The 27,442-nt window shown below is 51.9% G+C and overlaps 1 protein-coding gene and 1 non-coding gene across 2 annotated transcripts; one reads left to right on the forward strand and one right to left on the reverse strand.

Moving 5' to 3' along the window:
* Nucleotides 1-5: 5 nt before the first annotated feature.
* wdr73 (WD repeat domain 73) lies at nt 6-20,322 on the reverse strand. Its single transcript, XM_070892609.1, has 8 exons — nt 20,230-20,322; nt 12,857-12,924; nt 11,502-11,590; nt 11,147-11,235; nt 8,587-8,654; nt 3,703-3,864; nt 1,873-2,235; nt 6-866 (listed from the first exon to the last, which is right to left on the reverse strand). The coding sequence occupies exons 1-8, from the start codon at nt 20,295-20,297 to the stop codon at nt 637-639; spliced, it is 1,137 nt and encodes a 378-aa protein (XP_070748710.1). The 5' UTR covers nt 20,298-20,322; the 3' UTR covers nt 6-636.
* A 785-nt stretch (nt 20,323-21,107) lies between these two features.
* Nucleotides 21,108-21,179, forward strand: trnaq-cug (transfer RNA glutamine (anticodon CUG)). Its single transcript has one exon. It is a non-coding gene; the product is annotated as a tRNA-Gln (tRNA).
* Nucleotides 21,180-27,442: the final 6,263 nt, after the last annotated feature.

The following is a 27,442-nucleotide window of genomic DNA, read 5'->3' on the forward strand; positions in this document are numbered from 1 at the left end:
AACAATTAAGAGAATCATTTACTGGTTTAATTGGTGTCAGTTTCTTGGTAAATTAACTATTTAAAACTTTTATAAAGGTGCCTTTGCACCATGTCCTCGATATCTCAGCTAGGCCGCCGTTCTTCAAGCGTATCCCTCGATAGTGAGTGTCAGCAAGCTATTTTTCACTGGGGTGCATCACAATTCCGCCAATCCTGAGCTGAATCGGCACCCGCTAATATTCCATGTAGCAGGGAGTCACTGGATACGGATTCACAGCAGCAAACCTGACCAATTCTGCTCCATCCCAAACCGGGGCACACTAAGGCCAACTGTAGCCCCCCCCTGTCATGCCTATCGAGGGGTCAGTCACACAGTGACAGGGCCGCACTATCGAGGGGCCAGTCAGTCACACAGTGACAGGGCCCCAATCCCCAATCTTACTGGGTTGGCGGGTTGTGAGGGGGCTGGGCTGTTAGAGGACCCAGCAATAACCCAGCAGATTTAAGTCTCGCCCCTGGTGGATGCCGGGAGCAGGATCACTGACAGAGATTCTCTGGGGGAGGGGGGGCAGTGTGCAGGAGACGCGAGACTCGCAGTGGGGGGGGGCGGGACAGACAACAGGACGGGACGGAGCTGGAAGCGGCCGCGCGATCCTCACGCACCGTCGCGAGCCACCCAATCCCAGACGTGGAAAGAGCCGTCGCCCGCGGCCGAGAGCAGCGCACGCGGTCTCCATGGGTGCCACGCATGCCTGGTGACCAGCGGGATCTCTTGCTCGGGCTCCGCACCGAAGCTGTGACCCTGGTGGGCGAAGGTCGGCTCGGGCCTGCTGGGCTCCGCGGACCATGAGCCGGTGTCGTAAACCTGAACCGTCCCGTCAAATCCTGCAACACAGAAAAACACAAATCATCACAGACCAAACACTCATGGTGTGGGGATTTACTCCCCCCCCCCCCCCCCACTCCGGAAACGGGAGTATAGTCTTCCCCCCCCCCCCCCCGCCCCCCCCAGAAACTGTTGGGGTACAGTCCCCCTCCTCCCCCAGTACTTCACCCTAGAGGCAAATCCTCGACACGAGTCCCAAGACAGTGAGGGTCAGATCATCACTTTAATGGGACACTTGCGTGAAACAGTCTCAGATTTATCCTACAACTCCAAAAGGGTCACTGTCGAGGGACATTCTAGGTCAGCTTCCTCCCCTCCCACCCCCCCCACTGGCCGTATTTTAATCCCTGAACGCAACACTCGAGGGTGGGACGGAGGGAGCGAGGGAGTTAGAGAGCCACAGTTCCACCTCCTGACATGGACCATCTTTTTCTTTACACAATAGACTCTGGAGTCACTGCGTCCAGTCCCGGGCCCCGCCCTCGGGGAGGGTATATGGCCCTCGGAGGGGGAGCAGTGCCGATTCCCCAGGATGATACCGGGGCTGAAAGGGTTAAATCCCGAGGGCAGGCTGCACAGACTGGGCCTGTATCCCTCGAGTGTAGAAGATTGAGGGTTGATCTGATCGAGGGGTTTACAATGATTACAGGATTCGATCGGGTGGATCGAGAGAAACTGTTCCCTCTGGTGGGGGGAGTCCAGAACAAGGGACATGACCTTAAAATTAGAGCCCGGCCGTTCAGGGAGCACTTCTTCACACAAAGGCTGCTGGGAATCTGGAACTCTACCCCCCAAAAAGCTGTTGAAGCCGGGGGCAATTGGAGCTTTCAAGACTGAGATTGATAAGAGTTTTGTTGGGTAAGGGTATCAATGGAACCCAAGGTGGGTGGATGGAGTTGAGAGACAGATCAGCCATGATCTATCTGGATGGTGGGTCAGGCTCGAGGGGCAGAATGGCCTCCTTCCTGTTCCTGCTCAGACCCTCCCTCCCCAGAGACAACATACCAGACACAGCGAGGTGGTCCTGCAGACAGGGCGCCCAGTTCAGGGTCAGACAGTCAGAGTGCGGGGCGGGAGTGGGAGTGCCTAGCTCGGCGAGGCTCAGGACCTTGCTCAGGTCTCGGAGATCGGTGACCAGCACCCGCCCGTCGGACGACAGCCTGGCCGCCTTCGAGCGCCCGGGAGCCCATCCCATCGTCCAATGGCAGCCGCCGACACTGCCCCGGCTCGCCGGCAAATCCGAGCGTCCAATCAGACTTGGGCGCTGCCGGGTGTCAGCCAACCACAGGCGGCCGTTCACGGAACAGATTGAAAAGGTGCAAGGTTCCAGAAACTCCAGCTCACTGATTGGCTCGCGGTCGTCGGCCCCTGCGGAGAACCAACAAAACACTCCAGTTAGTTTGGAACTGACAGCACGCGGGCAGATCAGAATCAACCTCGCCCAGGGCCAGCATTTCACTTGTTTTCAACCCATTCACTCCCACTGTGCACACACCCAATAGACCCAACCCTTCTCCCCCACTGTACACAATCCAATGGACCCAACCCTTCTCCCCCACTGTACACAATCCAATGGACCCAACCCTTCTCCCCCACTGTACACAATCCAATGGACCCAACCCTTCTCCCCCACTGTACACAATCCAATGGACCCAACCCTTCTCCCCCACTGTACACAATCCCAATGGACCCAACCCTTCTCCCCCACTGTACACAATCCATTGGACCCAACCCTTCTCCCCCACTGTACACAATCCCAATGGACCCAACCCTTCTCCCCCACTGTACACAATCCCAATGGACCCAACCCTTCTCCCCCACTGTACACAATCCAATGGACCCAACCCTTCTCCCCCACTGTACACAAACCCAATGGACCCAACCCTTCTCCCCCACTGTACACAATCCAATGGACCCAACCCTTCTCCCCCACTGTACACAATCCCAATGGACCCAACCCTTCTCCCCCACTGTACACAATCCAATGGACCCAACCCTTCTCCCCCACTGTACACAAACCCAATGGACCCAACCCTTCTCCCCCACTGTACACAATCCCAATGGACCCAACCCTTCTCCCCCACTGTACACAATCCCAATGGACCCAACCCTTCTCCCCCACTGTACACAATCCAATGGACCCAACCCCTTCCCCCTCCCCCCACACCACACACTCCCAACGGACCCAATCCCTTCCCCCCCAATGGACCCAACCCCTTCCCCCCCCCCCCCCACTGTACACAATCCCAATGGACCCAACCACACCCTCCTCACTGTACACAATCCAACAGACCTAACCCCTTCCCATTCACTCCCACTGTATACAATCCCAATGGATTCAGTCACTTGAGTAAGCAAACTATTTTATGAACCCAACGATATTCAGTCCAGTTTTCTCTTAGTCTCATTATACGTTTCACCAAATTCCTCTCCCTTGTATTCTCACTTCCAGTGCAAGAATCTCCTATTTTCGGTGCCCATTGACTCTAACTGAGAGGGCGGGGGGGGGGAACCTTCCCCATGGTGTTCATTCCGAATCCTCCACCAGGGCACACGAGAGCCCCCAGCGCGACCTCCCCACCCTGCGGGAAACCGCCCGGTGCCTGCACTGGTCCTCAACCCATATCCCTCGAGCATCAGTGTTCCACCAGCTCGGTCCGCATTCAGACTGGCTCGGGGCTCAACAGCTCTCGGGGTAGGGGGGCGGGGGATGTGGCTGTCAGGGAGTCCTATGCATCACTTCTCCACTTCCTTCCCCCCCCCAGGATTGATCCACCCCCTCCCCAAGGGCAACCCTGGATCAGAGCTCATTCGAAGACAGTGTGTGTGACGCACCTGCAGTGAACAGCACCTTCTGCGACTCAATTTCCTGGATTGTGAGGCTGCTGACCATCGAACCGTGAAGCACCCGAGGGGTTGGAGAGCAGGCGACGGAGATTTTGGACCACTGGCCGCCCGTGGTCTCGTGCTGGAATGTGCTCACCAGCGCGATGGCGCCTGTCGTGGGGAGAGCGGCAATGAGAGAGCAGTAACGTCAAACCACACCATTACACAGGTCGTTGTTAGACCACATGGGGAGCACCCCATAGACCAACTATTCTTTACCCCAACTATTTATCCAATTCCCCGTTTGAAAGTTACTATTGAATCTGCTCCCACCGCCCTTTCAGGCAGCGCGTTCCCGATCACAACAACTCGCTGCGTAAACACATTCTCCTCGCATAAGAAATCGGAGCAGGAGTCGGCCATTCGGCCCCTCGAGCCTGCTCCACCGTTTAATACGATCATGGCTGATCTGATCATGGACTCAGCTCCACTTCCCCGCCCGCTCCCATAACCCCTTATTGGTTAAGAAACTGTCTATCTCTGTCTTAAATTTATTCAATGTCCCAGCTTCCACAGCTCTCTGAGGCAGCGAATTCCACAGATTTACAACCCTCTGAGAAGAAATTTCTCCTCATCTCTGTTTTAAATGGGCGGCCCCTTATTCTAAGATCATGCCCTCTAGTTCTAGTCTCCCCCATCAGTGGAAACAGCCTCTCTGCATCCACCTTGTCAAACCCCCTCATAATCTTATACGTTTCGATAAGATCACCTCTCATTCTTCTGAATTCCAATGAGTAGAACATAAGAATTAGGAACAGGAGTAGGCCATCTAGCCCCTCGAGCCTGAGAGGCCCAACCTACTCAACCTTTCCTCATAAGTCAACCCACTCATCCCCGGGACCAACCTAGTGAACCTTCTCTGAACTGCCTCCAAAGCAAATATATCCTTTCGTAAATATAGAAACCAAAACTGCACGCAGTATTCCAGGTGTGGCCTCACCAATACCCTGTATAACTGTAGCAAGACTTCGCTGCTTTTATACTCCATCCCCTTTGCAATAAAGGCCATCTCCCTCTGGTTCTTTTGCCAATCACCTTAAATCTGTGTCCCTCTGGTTACCGACCCTCCTGCCCTAGGAATGGTTTCTCCTCCTTTGCTCCATCAAAACCCCTCATGATTTTGAACACCTCGATCAAATCTCCTCTTAACCTTCTCTGCTCCAAGGAGAACAACCCCAGCTTCTCCAGTCTCTCCATGTCACTGAAGTTCCTCCTCCCTGGTACCATTCTGGTCAATCTCCTCTGCACCCTCTCCTAAAATGTGCTGCCCAGAATTGAACACAGTATTCCAGCTTGCGGCAATGACTCAAACCAGTCCGAGACCCTACACCAGGAGTCAAGCTTGGGCAAAGCAAAAAATACAGGAACTGAATCTGAACAGGTTAGAAGGCTGAAATGAATGCAGGGAAGTGTGAGGGGATACATATTGGAAGGAAGAATGAGGAGAGGCGATATAAACTAAATGGTACAAGTTTAACGGTGGTGCAGGAACAGAGGGACCTGGGGGTATATGTGCACTAATCTTTGAAGGTGGAGGACAGGTTGAGAAAGCGGTTAAAAAAGCTTACAGGATCCATAGCTTTATAAATAGAGGCACAGGGTACAAAAGCAAGAAAGTTATGTTAAATCTTTATAACACGCTGGTTAGGCCCCAGTTGGGGAAGTGCCCAATTCTGGAATGTGAAGGCCTTGGAGAGGGTGCAGAGGAGGTTAACCAGAATGGTTCCAGGGATGAGGGACTTCAGTTACGTGGATAGACTGGAGAAGCTGGGGTTGTTCTCCTTGGAGCAGAGAAGGTTAAGGGGAGATTTGATCGAGGTGTTCAAAATCATGAGGGATTTTTGGTGGAGTAAATAAGGAGAGACTGTTTCCAGTGGCGAGAGGGTCGGTAACCAGAGGGACATAGATTGATGATAATCAGCAAAAGACCCAGAGGGGGAGATGGGGAGAATGTGTTTACGCAGCGAGTTGTTGTGATCAGGAACGCGCTGCCTGAAAGGGCGGTGGGAACAGACTCACTAGCAACTTTCAAACAGGCATTGGATGAATACTTTAAAAGGAGAAATTTTGCAGGGCCGTGGGGAAAGAGCAGGGATCTGGGACTAATTGGATCGCTCTCTCTCAGAGCCGGCACAGGTACGATGGGCCGAATGGCTCCTGTGCTGTATCATTCTATTTCACCGGGGAGAGATTCTCAGACCACAGCGTCCTCTGGTGGTGACGGAAATAACAGCAGGTGGCTGTCAGTGAGTTGGAGGAGCTCTCTCTTCCTCAGGCGACAGAAGGGAGAGAGTGTTTGAAGACCAGGGCCTCAAACCCGGCACCAAGCTCATGGTCTACAGAGCAGTAGTGATATCCGCCCTCCTGTATGGCTCAGAGACATGGACCATGTACAGCAGGCACCTCAAGTTGCTGGAGATATACCACCAACGATGTCTCTGCAAGATCCTGCAAATCCCCTGGGAGGACAGACGCACCAACGTTAGCGTCTTTGAACAGGCCAACATCCCCAGCATCGAAGCATTGACCACATTGTCCGCATGCCTAACATGAGACTCCCAAAGCAAGTGCTCTACTCGGAACTCCGACACGGCAAGCGAGCCCCAGGTGGGCAGAGGAAACGTTTCAAGGACACCCTCAAAGCCTCCCTGATAAAGTGCGACATCCCCACTGACACCTGGGAGTCCCTGGCCCAAGACCGCCCAAAGTAGAGGAAGTGCATCCGGGAGGGCACTGAGCACCTCGAGTCTCGTCGCCGAGAGCATGCAGAAATCAAGCGCAGGCAGCGGAAGGAGCGTGCGGCAAACCAGACTCCCCACCCACCCTTTCCTTCAACCACTGTCTGTCCCACCGGTGACAGGGACTGTGGCTCTCGTATTGGACTGTTCAGTCACCTGAGAACTCATTTTTAGTGTGGAAGCAAGTCTTCCTCGATTCCCGAGGGACTGCCTATGATGATGGATGAGCACAGGCTCCACAAGGCATTGAGCTGGACACGGCAACAGGAACACCAAGGGCGGGAAGAAATTAAAAATATAAAGCTGCGGATATGGATGGTTAAAGCAGATTTATTAGTAACTTTCAAAAGCGAATTGGATAAATACCTGAAACGGGAAAGAGTTGCCGTGCTGTGGGGAAAGAGCGGGGGGAGTGGGACTAATTGGATCGCTCTCTCACACAGCTGGCACAGGAACGACGGGCCGAATGGCCTCCACCTGGGCTGTGTGATTCTGTGATGTTCCTGAGCCTTGCACAGACCAGGTGGTGTTGGGGTCGATGCCTGACCTGTGGCCGAGTGGGCTAATTCTCCACACAGCAACCCAACCCCAACCCGGTGTCCAATTTTCTTCAGCAAAGATTTTCGGCAGCACCTCTCAAACCCGCGACCTCTACCGCCTAGAAGGACAAGGGCAGCAGGTACATGGGAACACCACCACCTCCACGTTCCCCTCCCAGTCACACACCATCCCGACTTGGAAATATATCGGCCGTTCCTTCATCGTCGCTGGGTCACAATCCTGGAACTCCCTCCCAAACAGCACTCATCATCAGAGGCAGTCCATCGAATCGAGGATGACTTGCTTCCACGTCAAGAAGTTCACAGGTGTTTCAATGATGGACCTAAACTTCCAGGTCCCGAACTACATCCTGAAGGTTGGAAGACGCCTGTGCGTGGATTTTTTTAACGTGGGGTGGCCGTTGCACACCAGCCACCACACGGGTTTGACAGAGCTAGGTCTTGGTCCAGTGGCAAGGGTTAACCAAGACGACTGGAGATCAGCTCTGCTGCACGGACCTAGTGCGCACATATCGCAGTGTGGGCTGGGCTCGTGCTGCCCCTGGCCCCAAACTCACCCCTGGGCCCCGATCACATCCCTCCACAGTCTCTCGCGCTCCTTCGCCCCAACCTCGCCGCTCCTGCTGTACCTGCCCACATGGCCCCTGGCCTGCGAGCACCATTGGAGCAGGCTGGGAAGCGGAAGGAGCAGTGTGGCAGTGTACCACTCCAGGGAACAGCACGTGTTGGAGCAGGAGAGCAACTGCAGGGAAAAGAGACGTCATCAAGATCCAACTTGGGAGCACCTTCACCACACGGACTGCAGCGGTTCAAGAAGGCAGCAGCTGACCACCACCTTCTCAAGGGGCAATTAGGGATGGGCAATAAATGCCGGCCTTGCCAGCGACACCCACATCCACAGAATGAATATTGTTTTGAAGTAACCCTCGGTTAGGAACGGGATGGGGTGGGGAATGATACCGGGGCTGAAAGGGTTAAATTACGAGGACAGGTTGCAGAGATGAGGCAACGCGGTTCAGGGGTGATGTGAGGAAGGGTGCTGGGAATCTGGAACTCTCTCCCCCAAAAAGCTGGGGATCAATTGGAGCTTTCAAAACTGAGATTAATAGATTGTGTTGGGTAAGGGTTATCGGGGGATACGGAGCAAAGGCAAGGAGATGGAGTTACGATACAGATCAGCCGTGATCCAACATGATCGGATCAGCCATGATCGTATTAAATGGTGGAGCAGGCTCTAGGGGCCATATGGTCTACTCCCGCTCCTATTTCTTATGTTCTAACTGAATTGCGGGACAGGCCCGAGGGGCTGAATGGCCTCCTCCTGTACCTGTGTAAGCAGACTGGGAAACTTCAGCAGCTGGATAAGGGGTCAGTGCCGACAACCCAGCGGTCCCGGGGTTGGAATTTCCCCCCCCGCCGGAAGCCCCCTTTCCTGCCAGTCCCATGCTGGGGGTAGGGGAGGGGGGTCCGAGCAGCGCTCAGCGCCTCCTGGTGACACCGCGCGACCATGATCTCGATGTGGCCGGTTCACTTACCGCTCTCGTCGGTTGCCAAGCGCCAGACCTGTAGCGAGGTGTCGGGAGGCCCGCTGCTCACCAATAGGCTGCGGGGAAAGAATCAGAGCTTCTGGGGCTTACATCGAATGTACAGCACAAGAACAGGCTTACCGCTCCGTGCCGGGGTTTATGCTCCACACCAGCCCCCTCCCACCCTCTCCATCTCACCCCATCACCATATCCCTCTATTCCCTTCTCCCCCATGTGTTTATCCAGCTTCCCCTTAAATGCATCGATACTATTCGCCTCAACCCCTCCCTGTGGCAGCGAGTTCCACATTCTCACCGCTCTCTGGGTGAAGAGGTTTCTCCTGAATTCCCCAGTGGGTTTATTAATGACTGTCTGATATTGATGGTCCCTAGTTCTGGTCTCCCCCACAAGTGGAGATATTTTCTCTACGTTTACCCAATCGAATGCCTTCATAATTTTGAAGACCTCGATCAGCTCATCCCTCAGTCTTCTCTTTGAGAGAAAAAGCCCAGCCTGTTCATCCTTCCCTCTCAGTTCCAGTATCATCTTTGTAAATGTGTTTTTTGCACCTTCTCCAGTGCCTCTATATTTGTTTTATAATAAGGAGACAGGAACTGTTCACTGTACTCCAAGTGTGATCTACCCAAGGTTCAGTACAAATTTAACAAGAAACTGGTCCCATTGGCAGGAGGGTCAGGAACCAGAGGACACAGATTGACGATAATCAGCGATGGAACCAGAGGGGGAGATGGGAAGAATGTGTTTACGCAGCGAGTTGTTGTGATCGGGAACGCGCTGCCTGAAAGGGCGGTGGGAGCAGATTCAATAGTAACTTTCAAATGGGAATTGATAAATACTTGAAAAGCAAAAATGTGCCGGGCTGTGGGGCAAGAGCAGGGAGTCAGACTGATTGGATCGCTCTATCACAGAGCTGGCACAGAAACATAAGAACATAAGAATTAGGAACAGGAGTAGGCCATCTAGCCCCTCGAGCCTGCACCTCCATTCAACAAGATCATGGCTGATCTGGCCGTGGACTCAGCTCCACTTACCCACCCGCTCCCCGTAACCCTTAATTCCCTTATTGGTTAAAAATCTATCTATCTGTGATTTGAATATGTTCAATGAGCTAGCCTCAACTGCTTCCTTGGACAGAGAATTCCACAGATTCACAACCCTCTGGGAGAAGAAATTCCTTCTCAACTCGGTTTTAAATTGGCTCCCCCGTATTTTGAGGCTGTGCCCCCTAGTTCTAGTCTCCCCGACCAGTGGAAACAACCTCTCTGCCTCTATCTTGTCTATCCTTTTCATTATTTTAAATGTTTCTGTAAGATCACCCCTCATCCTTCTGAACTCCAACGAGTAAAGACCCAGTCTACTCAATCTATCATCATAAGGTAACCCCCTCATCTCCGGAATCAGCCTAGTGAATCGTCTCTGTACCCGCTCCAAGGTCAGTATATCCTTCCTTAAGTAAGGTGACCAAAACTGCATGCAGTACTCCAGGTGCGGCCTCACCAATACCCTGTACAGTTGCAGCAGGACCTCCCTGCTTTTGTACTCCATCCCTCTCGCAATGAAGGCCAACATTCCATTCGCCTTCCTGATTACCTGCTGCACCTGCAAACTAACTTTTTGGGATTCATGCACAAGAACGATGGGCCGAATGGTCACCTCCTGTGCCGTATAAGAGTTTCCTCCTGTAGCATCTCATGACTGTATAAACATAACTTCCCTGCTTTCCCATTCTATCCCTCGAGAAATGTGATTAATAAAACAGAGGGAAAGGAGTCACTGGAGACAGACCCACGTTCACACAGCTCCCTGCCACATCTCAAACTACCTCACAATCGACTCCTTCAAAGTGCACTGATTGTTATCTACGCAAACACAGCGACCATTTTACACCGCAAGATTCCACCATCAGCAACGAGACGGCTGACTAATTTATCTGCTTTATGGTGTTGGTTGAGGGAGGAATATCGGCCAAGATACCAGCAAAACATCACATTGGATCCTGGCCAGTATTTATCCCTCAACCAACAGCACCGCCAACTGGTCATTTATCACATTGCTGTTTGCGGGAGCTTGCTTTGCGCAGATTGGCTGCCGCGCTCTCTCACATTACAACAGTGACTACACTTAACAGTATCAGCCGTGGCACAGTTTGTAACACGCTTCCGAGTCAAACGGTTGTGGTTCAAGTTCCGCTTAAGAGACCTGCTCAAAACCTAGGCTGACACTCCCAGTGCAGTACTGAGGGAGCGCCGCACTGTCGGAGGGGCGGTGCTGAGGGAGCGCCGCACTGTCGGAGGGGCGGTGCTGAGGGAGCGCCGCACTGTCGGAGGGGCGGTGCTGAGTGAGCGCCGCACTGTCGGAGGGGCGGTGCTGAGGGAGTGCTGCACTGTCGCAGGGGCAGTACTGAGGGAGCGCCGCACTGTCGCAGGGGCAGTACTGAGGGAGCGCCGCACTGTCGGTACTGAGGGAGCGCCGCACTGTCTGAGGGGCGGTGCTGAGGGAGCGCTGCAATGTCCCCGACACCTGGGGTCCCCCACCACTCGTTCCCTACCTGGTCCCCGCGACATGCTTCAAGTCATAAATGGGCCTCTGGGAGAAACCGCCGTGCTCCACTGTGAAGTCTCTCTCCGGACAAAGTGCCTGCAGGAGAAAACGGAACCGATAATGGTAACAGCACCTCGAATAAAACCCAGGGAGAGACCCCACGATCCCCAACCCCGCGACCTACTGTCCCACCCCTCGGGGAGAGACTCTGTGACACCCCCCCCCCCTCCCCAATCGTTAACCATCCCTTCATCATTTTCCCACTCTGCTCCATCAATTCGTTGCTGGATCCTGCTGGGAAGTATCAATCTCACTCTGCGATTAAATACACAGCATGGGTGGGATTTCCTCCCCCATCTCACCTTGTTTCCTTTAGTGCAGAGTTTCTGGGGGAGGGAGAGCTCGAGGATTTCATTCTTCTTTCCCGGTTTGCAGCCAGCGACGCAGATACCTGCCGGAGCGAGGAGAATTAGAGTCAGGCGTCCAACATTACACCAGCCCGTGTGTGAGAGAGAGAGTGTGAGAGAGAGTGTGTGTGTGAGTGAGAGAGTGTGTGAGAGTGTGTGAGTGAGAGAGTGTGTGTGTGAGTGAGAGAGTGTGTGAGAGTGTGTGTGTGAGAGAGAGAGTGTGAGAGAGAGTGTGTGTGTGAGTGAGAGAGTGTGTGTGTGAGAGTGAGAAAGTGAGTGTGTGAGAGTGAGAAAGAGTGTGAGAGAGAGAGAATGTGTGTGTGTGTGTGTGTGAGAGAGAGTGTGTGTGTGTGTGTCTGAGAGAGTGAGTGTGTTGCGTGTGTGTATGTGTGTGGGTGAGAGAGTGTGTGTGAGTGTGAGAGAGTGAGTGTTGTATGTGTGAGAGAGTGTGTGTGTGTGAGTGTGAGAGAGAGAGTGAGTGTTGTATGTGTGAGAGAGAGTGTGTGTGTGTGTGTGTGAGAGTGTGTGTGTGAAAGTGTGTGTGTGTGTGTGTGAGTGTGTGTGTGTGTGTGTGTGTGAGTGTGAGAGAGTGTGTGTGTGAAAGTGTGTGTGTGTGTGAGAGTGAGAGTGTGCGCATTTATACAGCTGCCGCAACACCCCCCGGGCCCTTTACAAATGAAATAGACGGCGGACATGGATACCGAGCCAGGCCGATAAGGAGGAGTTCTAAAACACAGAAGGAGGAGGCCATTCAGCCCCTTGAGCCCATTCCACCTTTCTATATCACGGCTGGTCTGTGTCTCGCATCTCTATTTTGACCCGTATCCCTTAACAAAAATGTACCAATCTCAGTTTTAACATTTCAATTGACCCTCGGCCTCAACGTTTTCTGGGGGAGAGAGTTCCAGATTCCCAGCACCCTTTGTGTGAAGAAGTGCTCCCTGACATCACCCTGAACGGCCGGGCTCTAATTTTAAGGTCCTGCCCCTTGTTCTGGACTCCCCCCACCAGAGGGAACAGTTTCTCTCGATCCACCCGATCGAATCCTGTAATCATCGTAAACCCCTCGATCAGATCGCCCCTCAATCTTCTACACTCGAGGGATACAGGCCCAGTCTGTGCAGCCTGCCCTCAGGATTTAACCCTTTCAGCCCCGGTATCAGTCTGGGAAACCTGCTCTGCTTCCCCTCCGAGACCAAGATCAGATATTGTTTTGGAAAAGGAACAAGTGTGTGTGTGTGTATACAATATACAACAGAGAGAGAGAGAGAGAGAGACAGCGCATGCGAGACAGACAGAGCCCAACATACTTCGATCATGAATCCACTCTATAACTCGGGTTGGTTCCTGCAGCTCAAACACATGGAGGTCATTGTACCTGAAACAAATAACCAGACAGGATACGTTGATCTATAGCCACCGTAAAACACCCCAGAGACGCACCTCAGCTCTTCACGCTCAGCAACAACGTATTTATATAGCGCCTTTAAAATAGTAAAACGTCCTAAGGCGCTTCACAGGAGCGTTATCAGATAAAATGTGGCACCGAGCTGCATGGGGGGACATTAGGAAAGGCGACTAAAAGCTTGGCCAAAGAGGAGGGTTTTAAGGGTCTTAAAGAAACCTGCATTTATATAGCGCCTTTCATGACCTCAAGACATCCCAAAGCGCTTCATAACTAAGAAAGCACTTTTTGAAATGTAGTCACTGTTGTAGGAAACACGGCAGCCAATTTGTGCACAGCAAGCTCCCACAAGCAGCAAGGTGATAATGACCCAGATAATCTGTTTTAGTGATATTGGTTGTGGGATAAATATTGGCCCCAGGACACCGGGAATAACTCCCCTGCTCTTCTTCGAAATAGTGCCATGGGATCTTTTCCGTCCACCTGAGAGGGAAGATGGGGTCTCGGTTTAATGTCATACAAAAGACTGCCCCCTCCGACAGTGCGGCACTCCCTCAGTACTGTGCCTCCGACAGTGCGGCGCTCCCTCAGTACTGCCCCTCCGACAGTGCGGCACTCCCTCAGTACTGCCCCTCCGACAGTGCGGCACTCCCTCAGTACTGCCCCTCCCACAGTGCAGCGCTCCCTCAGTACTGCCCCTCCAACAGTGCGGCGCTCCCTCAGTACTGCCCCTCCGACAGTGCGGCACTCCCTCAGTACTGCCCCTCCGACAGTGCGGCGCTCCCTCAGTACTGCACCTCCGACAATGCAACACTCCCTCAGTACTGCCCCTCTGACAGTGCGGGGCTCCCTCAGTACTGCCCCTCCGACAGTGCGGCGCTCCCTCAGTACTGCCCCTCCGACAGTGCGGCGCCCTCTCAGTACTGCCCCTCTGACAGTGCAGCACTCCCTCAGTACTGCCCCTCCGACAGTGCGGCACTCCCTCAGTAGTGCCTCTCCCACAGCCTGGCGCTCCCTCAGTACTGCCCCTCCGACAGTGCGGCACTCCCTCAGTACTGCCCCTCCCACAGTGCGGCACTCCCTCAGTACTGCCCCTCCGACACTGTAGCACTCCCTCAGTACTGCCCCTTCCACAGCCCGGCATTCCCTCAGTACTGCCCCTCCGACAGTGCAGCGCTCCCTCAGTACTGCCCCTCCGACACTCCCTCAGTACTGCCCCTCCGACAGTGCAGCACTCCCTCAATACTGCCCCTCCGACAGTGCGGCACTCCCTCAGCACTGCCCCTCCGACAGTGCGGCGCTCTCTCAGTACTGCCCCTCCGACAGTGCGGCACACCCTCAGTACTGCCCCTCCGACAGTGCAGCGCTCCCTCAGTACTGCCCCTCCGACAGTCCGGCGCTCCCTCAGTATTGCCCCTCCGACAGTGCAGCACTCCCTCAATACTGCCCCTCCGACAGTGCTGCCCCTCCGACAGTGCGGCGCTCCCTCAGTACTGCCCCTCCGACAGTGCAGCCCTCCCTCAGTACTGCCCCTCCGACAGTGCGGCACACCCTCAGTACTGCCCCTCCGACAGTGCGGCACACCCTCAGTACTGCCCCTCCGACAGTGCGGCACTCCCTCAGTACTGCCCCTCCGACAGTGCGGCGCTCCCTCAGTACTGCCTCTCCCACAGCCCGGTGCTCCCTCAGTACTGCCCTCCCCCCCCACAGTGCAGCATTCCCTCAGTACCGGCCCTCCGACACTCCCTCAGCACTGACTGACAGCCCGGCGCTCCCTTAGTACTGCCTCTCCGACAGTGCGGCACTCCCTCAGCACTGCACTGGGCGTGTCGGCCTGGATTAAGCGCTCAAGACTGAAGTGGGATTTGAGCCCATGATCTTCTGGCTCAGGTGATACTGCTACTCACTGAGCCACAGCTGACACCTTAAGGACAAGAATCGGAGAGCTGAAGGGATTTAGGAAGGGATTGCCGGGCGCTGAGGTTAGGTGGGTGAAGGCATGGCCTCCAATGTTGGGACGTAGGGAGGGGCACACTTCTGCATCACGTCTTTAACCCCAGTGATGGCCTGCCCGGTTGTGGGAGGTCAGCAGAGAGGGTCCTCTCCCTCCCAGTGAGCAGGTGTCTGGCCTCCACTCAGCAAATGTCCTGGGTGGTACTGCCCTGGGAGGCGAGCAGCTCGGTGTGAGCAACCAAGACGTGGGCACTTCCCATCATCCTCGGCACAGCACTCCCGAGACTGACCATCAGACACGCCACAGTTCAGGACTTCAACCGTGGGCAAACAGCATCGCTGCAGTCAGGGGAATGATCGCAAGGTGGTCGACCATTTGGCCCCCCTCGTTCCTCTCCTCCAAGTCAAAGACCACCCTGACTGGGACATTTATTGCTGATAATCATCGCTGGGTCAATATCTGGGAATTTCATCCTTGGTTTCATCTCCATGCCCTCGCCCCTCCCTATCTCTGCAATCTGGGTGGGGTGGCTTGACGGCCTTTTGGCTAAGATCTGCATAACTAACCTGACCAGCCACCATGACTTCCGGGTGGTTTCTCCCTGGTCAGGAAGGTATATGCTTACATTTTTGTAAACAGGAGGTGGGTGGGATTGGTGACCCATCCACCTCCACGGAGGTGTGTGGGGGACCTGACCCATCCACCTCCATGGCACGAACCTGGTATTGCAGTACTTCCAGGAACGGTGCAGTGGCTCTAGGCCTTTTGGCTAAGAGCATTGGCGCAGAGTGATCCTTGACTGGTGCAGGGTGACCTCTGGCGTTTGACAAAGAATTGTAACGATTGGATAACGATTGGACATGAATTTAAAAAAAAAAAAAAAAAATCTCTGCAATCTGGGTGGGGTGGCTTGACCCATCCACCTCCACGGAGGTGTGTGGGGGGCCTGACCCATCCACCTCCATGGCACGAACCTGGTATTGCAGTACTTCCAGGAACGGTGCAGTGGCTCTAGGCCTTTTGGCTAAGAGCATTGGCGCAGAGTGATCCTTGATGTGTGCAAGGTGACCTCTGGCGTTTGTGATTTGACAAAGAATTGGAAAGATTGGCTACGGAAAAAAAAAAAAATCTCTGCAATCTCACCAGCCCTACAAGCCCCGTGGTTACGATGGTAAGTACTGCAGGGAATCGAATACGGCCAGGGTGATCTTCTGGCCTAGTTTCGATCGCCTGGATGGGTCAGAGAGGAATTTTCCCAGATTTTTCCCCCTAAATTGGCCTGGGTTTTTATCTGGTTTTTGCCTCTCCCAGGAGATCCCATGGCTCCGGTTGGGGTGGAGTGTAGAATGTTTCAGTATAAGGGGTGTCGCAGTTGTGTGGGGCGGACTGGTTGGGCTGGGTGCTCTTTGCCTTTCCGTTATTGTTCGTAGGTTTATATGTAACCTTCAGGGCTGCTGACCGAGGGCCGTGCGGCTCTTTGTCGGCCGGCACGGACACGATTGGCCGAAATGGCCTCCTTCTGCGCTGTAAATTTCTATGTTTCTATCTCTGCGCTCCACCTGTTAAGACCTTTTCAACATCCACGATTTTAATCGCTTCATCATTAGCGACCGTGCCTTCAGCTGCCTGGGAATTAATCTCATGAATTCCCTCTCTAATCCTCTCCTGCTCTCCATCTCCTTCTCCTCGATTAAGATGCTCCTTAAAACCGACCTCTTTGACCAAGCTTTTGGACACCTGTCCCAATATCTCCTTATGTGGCTCGGTGTCCAATTCTGTTTTTTTTGTGGTAACACTCCCGTGAAGCACCTTGGGTCGTTATATAACGTTACAGGTGCTGTATAAATGCAAGCTTGTTGTTGTAGTAACAGCACTGTGGGAGCAGCTTCTCCACTCGGACCACAGTGTCGCCTACATGCGATAAACCTGCGATTCCCCATCGTAGCCTTTTTAACCACCGTTCTCCCCGGAAAGATTGGCCAATGCAGGTCTCGATCACCAGACCCAGAGGTCAGTCCTTATCCCAGTTCGCCCCACCCTCCCATCCTCCTCGGCCTGCAATCCTGGCTTAATGTTCAGGCAGCGACTCTGGATTAATCTTCTTTATAACCCACCGTCTCCGTACAGGGCTCCCACGAGTGTCGCTCAGCTTGAACTCGGCACGGAGGGGCAGAGAGCGACACGAATTTGGTGCTCCTTGGTCGGAGGGGGGTTCAGAGACTCCAGTACACTCCCATTTGCCCAGTCTTCTTCCCCCTCCTCGGGTCACTCCCACCCCACCCCCATTGCCAGCTCTCTGGGGTTGCCCTGTATCAATGCTCCCTTTAAGCCACGCAGCCACATAGCGCTCTGGAGGTCCCGCGCAGTCGGTGAGACGGCTTTTAGGTAAAAAGACCACGCACGCATGGAATTGTGAACGGCCCGTTAATGGGGTCGCTCAGCCCAAAAGAAAATGTGAAGTAACATTGCCATCATAGAAACATAGAAAATAGGTGCAGGAGTAGGCCATTCGGCCCTTCGAGCCTGCACCACCATTCAATAAGATCATGGCTGATCATACACCTCAGTACCCCTTTCCTACTTTCTCTCCATACCCCTTGATCCCCTTAGCCGTAAGGGCCATATATAACTCCCTCTTGAAAATATCTAACAAACTGGCCTCAACAACTTTCTGTGGTAGAGAATTCCACAGGTTAACCACTCTCTGGGTGAAGAAGTTTCTCCTCATCTCAGTCCTAAATGGCTTACCCCTTATCCTTAGACTGTGTCCCCTGGTTCTGGACTTCCCCAACATCAGGAACATTATTCCTGCATCTAACCTGTCCAATCCCGTCAGAATTTTATATGTTTCTATGAGATCCCCTCTCATTCTTCTAAACTCCAGTGAATACAGGCCCAGTTGATCCAGTCTCTCCTCATATGTCAGTCCTGCCATCCCGGGAATCAGTCTGGTGAACCTTCATTACACTCCTTCAATAGCAAGAATGTCCTTCCTTCCTCAGATTAGGAGACCAAAACTGCACACAATACTCAAGGTGTGGTCTCACCAAGGCCCTAAAACTGCATAGGCAATCCCTCGGAATCTTAACGGATAAGGGAATAAGGGATTATGGGGAGCAGGCAGAGAAGTGGACCGGAGTCCATGATTGGATGGCGGAGCAGGCTCGAGGGGCCATATGGCCTACTCCTGCTCCTATTTCTTATGTTCTTAAGAATCGAGGAAGACTTGCTTCCACTCTAAAAATTAGTTCTCAGGTGAATGAAGACTCCCAAATCAAGCGCTCTACTCGGAACTTCTACACGGCAAGCGAGCCCCAGGTGGGCAGAGGAAACATTACAAGTACACCCTCAAAGCCTCCCTGATAAAGTGCAACATCCCCACCGACACCTGGGAGTCCCTGGCCAAAGACCGCCCTAAGTGGAGGAAGAGCATCCGGGAGGGTGCTGAGCACCTCGAGTCTCGTCGTCGAGAGCATGCAGAAATCAAGCGCAGGCAGCGTGCGGCAAACCAGTCCCACCCTCCCTTTCCTTCAACTGTTTGTCCCACCTGTGACAGAGACTGTAATTCCCGTATTGGACTGAACAGTCACCTGAGAACTCACTTTTAGAGTGGAAGCAAGTCTTCCTCGAATCCGAGGGACTGCCTGTGATGATGACGTGCTCAAGTCTCTGGAGTGGGACTGGAACTCATGACCTTGTGATTCAGGCGAATGTGCTAGATAGGGCAGATAGAAGCTATTACGTCTAGGATCAGGGGAGTCTAAAAATTAGAGCCAGGCCTTTCACGAATGAAATTCTAAACAAAATGCTTTCAGGTGGTCGTGAAAAGTGTAATTGAAATCCAAGTGTCTCTTTTCTTTTAGAAGTCTGAAACTCTCTTCTGCAAACGGCAATTGATAGATTGTTGTTAACCAAAGGTAGTAAGGGCTGTGGGGCAAAGGCAGGTGGATGGACTTAGGTCACAGATCCTCATCATCATAGGCAGTCCCTTATCATCGAGGAAGACTTGCTTCCACTCTAAAAGTGAGTTCTCAGGTGACTGAACAGTCCCAATACGGGAATTACAGTCTCTGTCACAGGTGGGACAGACAGTGGTTGAAGGAAAGGGTGGGTGGGACTGGTTTGCCACACGCTCCTTCCGCTTGTTTTCTGCATGCTCTCGGCGATGAGACTCAAGGTGCTCAGCGCGCTCCCAGATGCACTTCCTCCACTTAGGGCAGTTTTGGGCCAGGAACTCCCAATATTGTGTACAGTTTTGGTCTCCTAATCTGAGGAAGCACATTCTTGCTATTGAGGAAGTGCGGCGAAGGTTCACCAGACTGATCCCCGGGATGGCTGGACTGACATATGAGGAGAGACTGGATCAACTGGGCCTTTATACACTGGAATTTAGAAGGATGAGAGGGGATCTCATAGAAACATAAAATTCTCAAGGGACTGGACAGGTTATCCACTTTGGTGGCAAAAACACAAAAGCAGACTATTATCTAAATGGCAGCAGATTAGGAAAAGGGGAGGTGCAACGAGACCTGGGTGTCATGGTACATCAGTCATTGAAAGTTGGCATGCCGGTACAGCAGGCGGTGAAGAAAGCAAATGGCATGTTGGCCTTCATAGCGAGGGGATTTGAGTATAGGAGCAGGGACGTCTTACTACAGTTGTACAGGGCCTTAGTGAGGCCTCACCTGGAATATTGTGTTCAGTTTTGGTCTCCAAATCTGAGGAAGGACGTTCTTGCTATTGAGGGAGTGCAGCGAAGGTTCACCAGACTGATTCCCGGGATGGCTGGACTGTCATATGAGGAGAGACTAGATCGACTGGGCCTGTATTCACTGAGTTTAGAAGGATGAGCGGGGATCTCATAGAAACATATAAAATTCTGACGGGACTGGACAGGTTAGATGCAGGTAGAATGTTCCCGATGTTGGGGAAGTCCGGAACCAGGGGACACAGTCTTAGGATAAGGGGTAGGCCATTTAGGACTGAGATGAGGAGAAACTTCTTCACTCAGAGAGTTGTTAACCTGTGGAATTCCCTGCCGCAGAGAGTTGTTGAGGCCAGTTCATTGGATATATTCAAGAGGGAGTTAGATATGGCCCTTACGTCTAAAGGGATCAAGGGGTATGGAGAGAAAGCAGGAAAGGGGTACTGAGGGAATGATCAGCCATGATCTTATTGAATGGCGGTGCAGGCTCGAAGGGCCGAATGGCCGACTCCTGCACCTATTTTCTATGTTTCTCTGGGCCGGTGGGGATGCTGCACTGTATTCGGGAGGTTTTGCGGGTCGGAGGGAGAACCCCACCTCCCCCCGGGCCCCCTCTCACAGTCTCAGGGTCTCCACCATCCACCAGTCCCAGCGCCGCTCCTCCGTCTCCTGCTCCTGGGCCGCCATTGCTGCGTCTCCATGGCAACCCCCGCTTCCGGGTCACCGCCGCCTCACCTTTCACCTTTCACCTTCGCCTGGTTCCAGACATAAAATGTTTTTACTTGAAACAGGAACAAATACAGACTTAATTAATTTATTCATGATTGAAAAACCGCGCAAAAAAAAATCTGCAACTCAAGGCCGGAAAATTAACTTTAATCCAACCGGCGAATGAGTTATCATCAGTTGTTGTTGTTGTTGTTGTGGTGGTGGTGAGAGACGCCGGTAGTGACGTCAGCCCAAGATGGCGCCGCCCAGTCCGACTTTATTTTTTATTAATTGAACAAACTTCCCATTCCCGCCCGAACCTCCGGCGGTCGGCAACCCACAATCAGATCAAAGGGGAAATACTGCGCAAAATATAAAATAAAAGCTAAATTCTCAGGCCAAAGCTTAGTGGCGGTCACCACAAACGTCACTTCCTGTCACGCGCTCGTTTTACAAATTAATTCTCATTCATTTTTGGTTGCTGAAAATTATTCTTTAAAATGTTTGTTTGCATTCTGTGAGGCGAGGAGAAAATGGGAACAAACCCAAGCCGGCAAATTAATTAACTAGTCAGTTTTCAGGCCTATTCCCGCCAGTGGATGGGATGAAGGGGGCGGGGTTACGAGCTGACCAATGGGGACGGCGGCTTCACTGTTGCTGGGGGACCTGGCCAGCGGGGCTGCGAGCTGACCAATGGGAATGGCGGGTTCACTGTTGCTGAGGGACGCAGCGGGGCGGGGCTGCTTCACTCCCTGAAAGGCGCCTCCCAGCGGCTGGCTGAGCAGCCCCGGTTCCGTGGTGTAATGGTTAGCACTCTGGACTCTGAATCCAGCGATCCGAGTTCAAATCTCGGCGGAACCTGCTCTTTTTACCTCGGTGCCGACAAGTGGCAGGTAGACAACACACCTGGGCCCGTCCATCCATCCACCTGGGACATCGGGAACAGGCCATCAAATATTCCCCCAATTGTAGGGTGGTCGTTGCATTTAAAGTCACGAGTGTTGCAATTAAAGTAATAACTTGGGGACGGTAAAGGCACTATATAAATAAATGTTATTATTAATATAAATAAAAGTTATTATCTCCAAAGTCCACGAACATGTTGTCGCCTCCCAAATCCGTGCCCATCTTTCCTGCAATTCCAGCGTACTCAGCTTAAATAAGGGAGACTATGAAGGTATGAGGGCAGAGTTGGGTAACGTGGACAGGGAAAATAGATTAAAGTGTAGGACGGTTGATGAACAGTGGTGTACATTTAAGGAGATATTTCACAACTCTCCGGAAAAATATATTCCAGTGAGGAGAAAAGGGTTCAAGAGAAAAGAGAGCCATCTGTGGCTAACTAAAGAAATAAAGGACGGTATCAAATTATAAACAAGGGCTTACAAAGTGGCCAAAACTAGTGGGAGGTCAGAAGACTGGGAAGCTTTTAAAAGCCAGCAAAGAATGACTAAAAAAATGATTCAGAAAGGGAAGATAGACTATGAAAATAAACTAGCACAAAATATAAAAACAGATAGCAAGAGTTTCTACAGGTATATAAAAAGGAAAAGAGTGGCTGAAGTAAATGTTGGTCCCTTAGAGGACGAGACCAGGGAATTAGTGATGGGGAACATGGAGATTGCAGAAACTCTGAACAAATATTTTGTATCAGTCTTTATGGGTAGAGAACATTAACAATATTCCAATAGCGGATAGTCAAGGGGCTATAGGGGGGGAGGAACTTAACACAATCACAATCACTAAGGAGGTGGTACTCAGTAAGATAATGGGACTAAAGGCAGATAAATCCCCTGGACCTGATGGCTTGCATCCTCGGGTCTTAAGAGAAGTAGCGGCAGGGATAGTGGATGCATTGGTTGTAATTTACCAAAATCCCTGGATTTTGGGGAGGTCCCAGCAGATTGGAAAACTGCAAATGCAACGCCCCTATTTAAAAAAGGAGGCAGACAAAAAGCAGGAAACTATAGACCAGTTAGCCTAACATCTGTGGTTGGGAAAATGTTGGAGTCCATTATTAAAGAAGCAGTAGCAGGACATTTGGAAAAGCATAATTCGGTCAGGCAGAGTCAGCAGGATTTATGAAGGGGAAGTCATGTTTGACAAATTTGCTGGAATTCTTTGAGGATGTAACGAACAGGGTGGATAAAGGGGAACCAGTAGATTTGGACTTCCAGAAGGCATTTGACAAAGTGCCACGAAAGGTTACAGCACAAAATAAAAGTTCACAGGTTTGGGGGTAATATATTAGCATGGATAGAGGATTGGCTAACTAACAGAAAACAGAGTCAGGATAAATGGTTCATTCTCTGGTTGGCAACCAGTAACTAGTGGCATGCTGCAGGGATCAGTGCTGGGACCCCAACTATTTACAATCTATATTAACGATTTGGAAGATAGGACCGAGTGTAATGTAGCCAAGTTTGCTGACAATACAAAGATGGGAGGAAAAGCAATGTGTGAGGAGGACACAAAAACCCTGCAAAAGGACATAGACAGGCTAAGTGAGTGGGCAAAAAATTGGCACATGGCGTATAATGTTGGAGAGTGTGAGGTCATGCACTGTAGCAGAAAAAAAATCAAAGAGCAAGTTATTATTTAAATGGAGAAAGATTGCAAAGTGCTTCAGTACAGCGGGACCTGGGGGTACTTGTGCATGAAACACAAAAGGTCAGTATGCAGGTACAGCAAGTGACCGGGAAGGCCAATGGAATCTTGGCCTTTATTGCAAAGGGGATGGAGTATAAAAGCAGGGAAGTCTTGCTACAGTTATACAGGGTATTGGTGAGACCACACCTGGAATACTGCGTGCAGTTTTGGTTTTCATATTTACAAAAGGATATACTTGCTTTGGAGGCAGTTCAGAGAAGGTTCACTAGGTTGATTCCGGAGATGAGGGGGTTGACTTATGAGGAAAGGTTGAGTAGGTTGAACCTCTACTCATTGGAATTCAGAAGAATGAGAGGTGATCTTATCAAAACATATAAGATTATGAGGGGGCTCGACAAGGTGGATGTAGAGAGGATGTTTCCACTGATAGAGGATGCTCAATGGGACAGAATTAGAGGAACGCAGATATCTTGGGGGATTGTGGGACTGGAGGAGATTACAGTGACCAGGAGGGGCGAGGGCCATGGAGGGATTTGAACACAAGGATGATAATTTTGAAATCAAGGCGTTGCTGGACTGGGAGCCAATATAGGTCAGCGAGCACAGTAGGTGATGGGTGAGCGGGACTTGGTGCGAGTAAGGACAAGGGTTGCTGAGTTTTGGTTAGCAATGTGATAATAACCAGATAATCTGTTTTTACTGATGTTGATTGAGGGATAAATATTGGCCCCAGGACAACGGGGAGAACTTCCCTGCTCTTCTTCGAAGTAGTGGCCGTGGGATCTTTTACATTCACCTGAGAGAGCAGATGATGTCATGTATCCTACATGGTTACTGCTTGTACTATTACAAGGTGGGCCACCAGAGGGCACAGCAGTGGGAGACTTGTAGGTTACCTGTACAGGTATGCCTGGCCTAGTATAAAAGGCAGGCCACCAGGTGTGATCCTCACTCTGGAGTTACATTCAATGGACTAAGGTCACTACAGTTCAAGTATAACATACTGTTTCGTGGAGTCATTATTAGAGCATTTGAAGACATAACTGTTGTGTTCCTGACACAGATGAGACTGCACACAGGGAGGTTAAAGTAACAGTGACCTCAGTCTTTATTAAGACACTCCAGAGTGAGGAACAGGCCTTAGGGGCTGGCTTATATACAGTGTTCCCAAGGGATGCTGGGATCCCTTGGGACTTGAGGGGATGCGCTCCCTGGTGGCGGAACATGGGAGTGCATGCTTTACAGATACACAACGTCACTCCCCCCCAAAGTCAAAGTGAAAACTATTTACAAGGTGAGGCGGTCGGGAGCCTTTCTTTCCCTGGTGGACCGCCTCGGTACAAATGTCTGTTCTGGTGTGTTGGCTGTGCCCTCGCTGGGCTGGCGTGTTGTTGGCCCTGCAGGGCTGCTGGGTGAGCCTGGCCTTGCTGGGCTGTTGGGCGTGATGGGTTCGATTTCCTGGTCCGGGGTGGTGTCGTTGATCCTTTGGGTATGTGCTGTGGGCTTGAAAAAGGTGGTGTCTGCTGTGGGTTGTTCAGGGCAGTCTGTGAACCGCAGCCTCGTTTGGTCCAGGTGCTTTCTGCAAATTTGTCCATTGTCTAGTTTGACTACAAACACCCTATTCCCTTCTTTTAGCTATCACCGTGCCCGCGATCCTCTTGGGACCATGTCCATAGTTTAGCACATACACAGGGTCATTCAGATCAATTTCCCGTGACACAGTGGTGCGACCATCGTTTACATTTTGTTGCTGCCGCCTGCTCTCTACCTGACCATGCAGGTTGGGGTGAACCAGCGAGAGTCTGGTTTTAAGTGTCCTTTTCATGAGTAGCTCAGCCGGGAGCACCCCTGTGAGCGAGTGGGGTCTCGTGCGGTAGCTGAGCAGTACATGGGACAGGCGGGTTTGGAGTGAGCCTTCTGTGACTCATTTAAGGATCTGTTTGATTGTTTGTACTGCCCGCTCTGCCTGCCCATTGGAGGCTGGTTTAAACGGGGCCGAGGTGACATGTTTGATCCCATTGTGGGTCATAAATTCTTTAAATTTGGCACTGGTGAAACATGGCCCGTTGTCACTGACCAGTATGTCAGGCAGGCCGTGGGTGTCAAACATGGCCCTCAGGCTTTCAATGGTGGCGGTGGTGGTGCTTCCCGACATTATTTCACATTCAATCCATTTTGAAAAAGCATCCACCACCACCAGGAACATTTTACCGAGAAACGGGCCCGCATAGTCGACATGGATCCTTGACCATGGTCTGGAGGGCCAGGACCACAAACTTAGTGGTGCCTCTCTGGGCGCGTTGCTCAACTGAGCACACACGCTGCATTACCATACACAGGACTCTAAGCCAGAGTCGATACCGGGCCACCACACGTGGGATCTGACTATCGTTTTCATATTACTATACCAGGGTGTGTGCTATGGAGATCCAAGATGAACGTCTCCCTGCCCTTTTTGGGTAGCACTACGCGGTTACCCCACAACAGGCAGTCTGCCTGAATGGACAGCTCGTCCTTTCGCCGCTGGAACGGCTAGATTAGCTCTTGTATTTCAACGGGGATGCTGGCCCAGCTCCCATGCAGTACACAGTTTTTTACTAGGGACAGCAGAGGATCTTGGCTGGTCCAAGTCCTAATGTGGCGGGCCGTGACAGGTGATTTATCATTTTCAAACGCTTCCATGACCATCAACAAGTTTGCAGGCTGCGCCATTTCCACCCCCGTGGTGGGCAATGGTAGCCGACTGAGAGCATCCGCACAGTTCTCGGTGCCTGGCAGATGGTATCGTTATACGCTGATAGCGCGAGTGCCCACCTTTGTATGCGGGCTGAGGCATTAGTATTTATCCCCTTGTTTTCAGCGAACAGGGATGTGAGGGGCTTGTGATCGGTTTCCAGCTCAAATTTGAGGCCAAACAGGTACTGATGCATTTTCTTTACCCCGAACACACACACTAATGCCTCTTTCTCAATCATGCTGTAGGCCCTCTCGACCTTAGACAAGCTGCTGAAGGCATAGGCCCTCAACGTTAGCTTGTTGTAATACACACCCGACTCCGTACGACGACGCATCACATGCTAGCACAAGTATTTTACACGGGTTATACAATACAAGCAGCTTATTGGAGCATAAAATGTTTCTGGCTTTCTCAAAAGCAATTACTTGTTTTTTTCCCCATACCCAGTTCTCATCTTTACACAATAACACATGTAGGGGCTCTAAGAGGGTGCTTAACCCCGGTAGGAAGTTATCAAAATAGTTGAGGAGTCCCAGGAACGACCGCAGCTCCGTGACGTTCTGTGGCCTGGGCACGTTCCTGATAGCCTCTGTCTTGGCATCTGTGGGCCGAATGCCGTTCGCCGCGATCTTTCTTCCCAAAAACTCCACTTCTGTTGCCATGAAGACGCATTTCAACCTCTTCAGCCATAGCCCTACGTGATCCAGTCGCTGGAGGAACTCCTCCAGGTTTTGTAGGTGCTCGACGGTGTCCCGACCCGCGACCAATATGTCGTCCTGAAAAACCACCGTGCGTGGTACCGACTTGAGTAGGCTCTCCATGTTTCTCTGGAAGATCACTCAAGCTGACCGAATTCCAAACGGGCATCTGTTGTAGATGAACAGTCCCTTGTGTGTGTTGATGCAGGTGAGGCCCTTTGAAGACTCCTCCAGCTCCTGCGACATGTAGGCCGAAGTCAGGTCGAGCTTGGTGAACGTCTTGCCTCCTGCCAGCGTCGCAAATAGGTCGTCTGCCTTAGGTAGTGGGTATTGGTCCTGTAGCGAGAAACGATTAATAGTTACTTTATAATCGCCGCAAATCCTGACCGTGCCATCACTTTTGAGTACTGGAACAATCGGGCTGGCCCACTCGCTGAATTCCACTGGGGAGATGATGCCCTCACGTTGCAGCCTGTCCAGCTCGATTTCCACTCTCTCCCTCATCATGTGAGGTACCGCTCGTGCCTTGTGGTGAATGGGTTGTGCCTCTGGGACCAAGTGGATCCGCACCTTCGCCCCGGAAAAGTTTCCAATACCTGGCTCAAAAAGGGAAGTAAATTTGTTAAGAACCTGGGTACATGAGGTCTCATCGACATATGATAGCGCTCGGATGTCATCCCAATTCCAGCAGATTTTGCCCAGCCAGCTCCTTCCAAGCAGTGTGGGGCCATCGCCCGGGACAATCCAGAGTGGCAGTTTGTGCACCATACCCTCGTAGGTGACCTTGACCAGGGCGCTGCCCAGGACAGTGATAAGCTCTTTGGTGTACGTTCTCAGTTTCGTCTGGATGGGGCTCAGGGCTGGTCTGAGTGCCTTGTTGCATCACAGTCTCTCAAACATCTTTTTACTCATGATGGATTGGCAACGCCAGTTTCCAGTTCCATGGCTATGGGTAAGCCATTCAAAATTTTACATTTAGCATTCTCGGTGGACATTTCGGCGAAAATGTGTGTACCCCGTGTACTTCAGCATCTGCCTCCTCTCTCTGAGGCTCGAAATTGCTTTGATCCACCATGGAC

The sequence above is a fragment of the Pristiophorus japonicus genome, chromosome 10, assembly GCF_044704955.1.
Source record: "Pristiophorus japonicus isolate sPriJap1 chromosome 10, sPriJap1.hap1, whole genome shotgun sequence".
NCBI classification, from domain to species: domain Eukaryota; kingdom Metazoa; phylum Chordata; class Chondrichthyes; family Pristiophoridae; genus Pristiophorus; species Pristiophorus japonicus.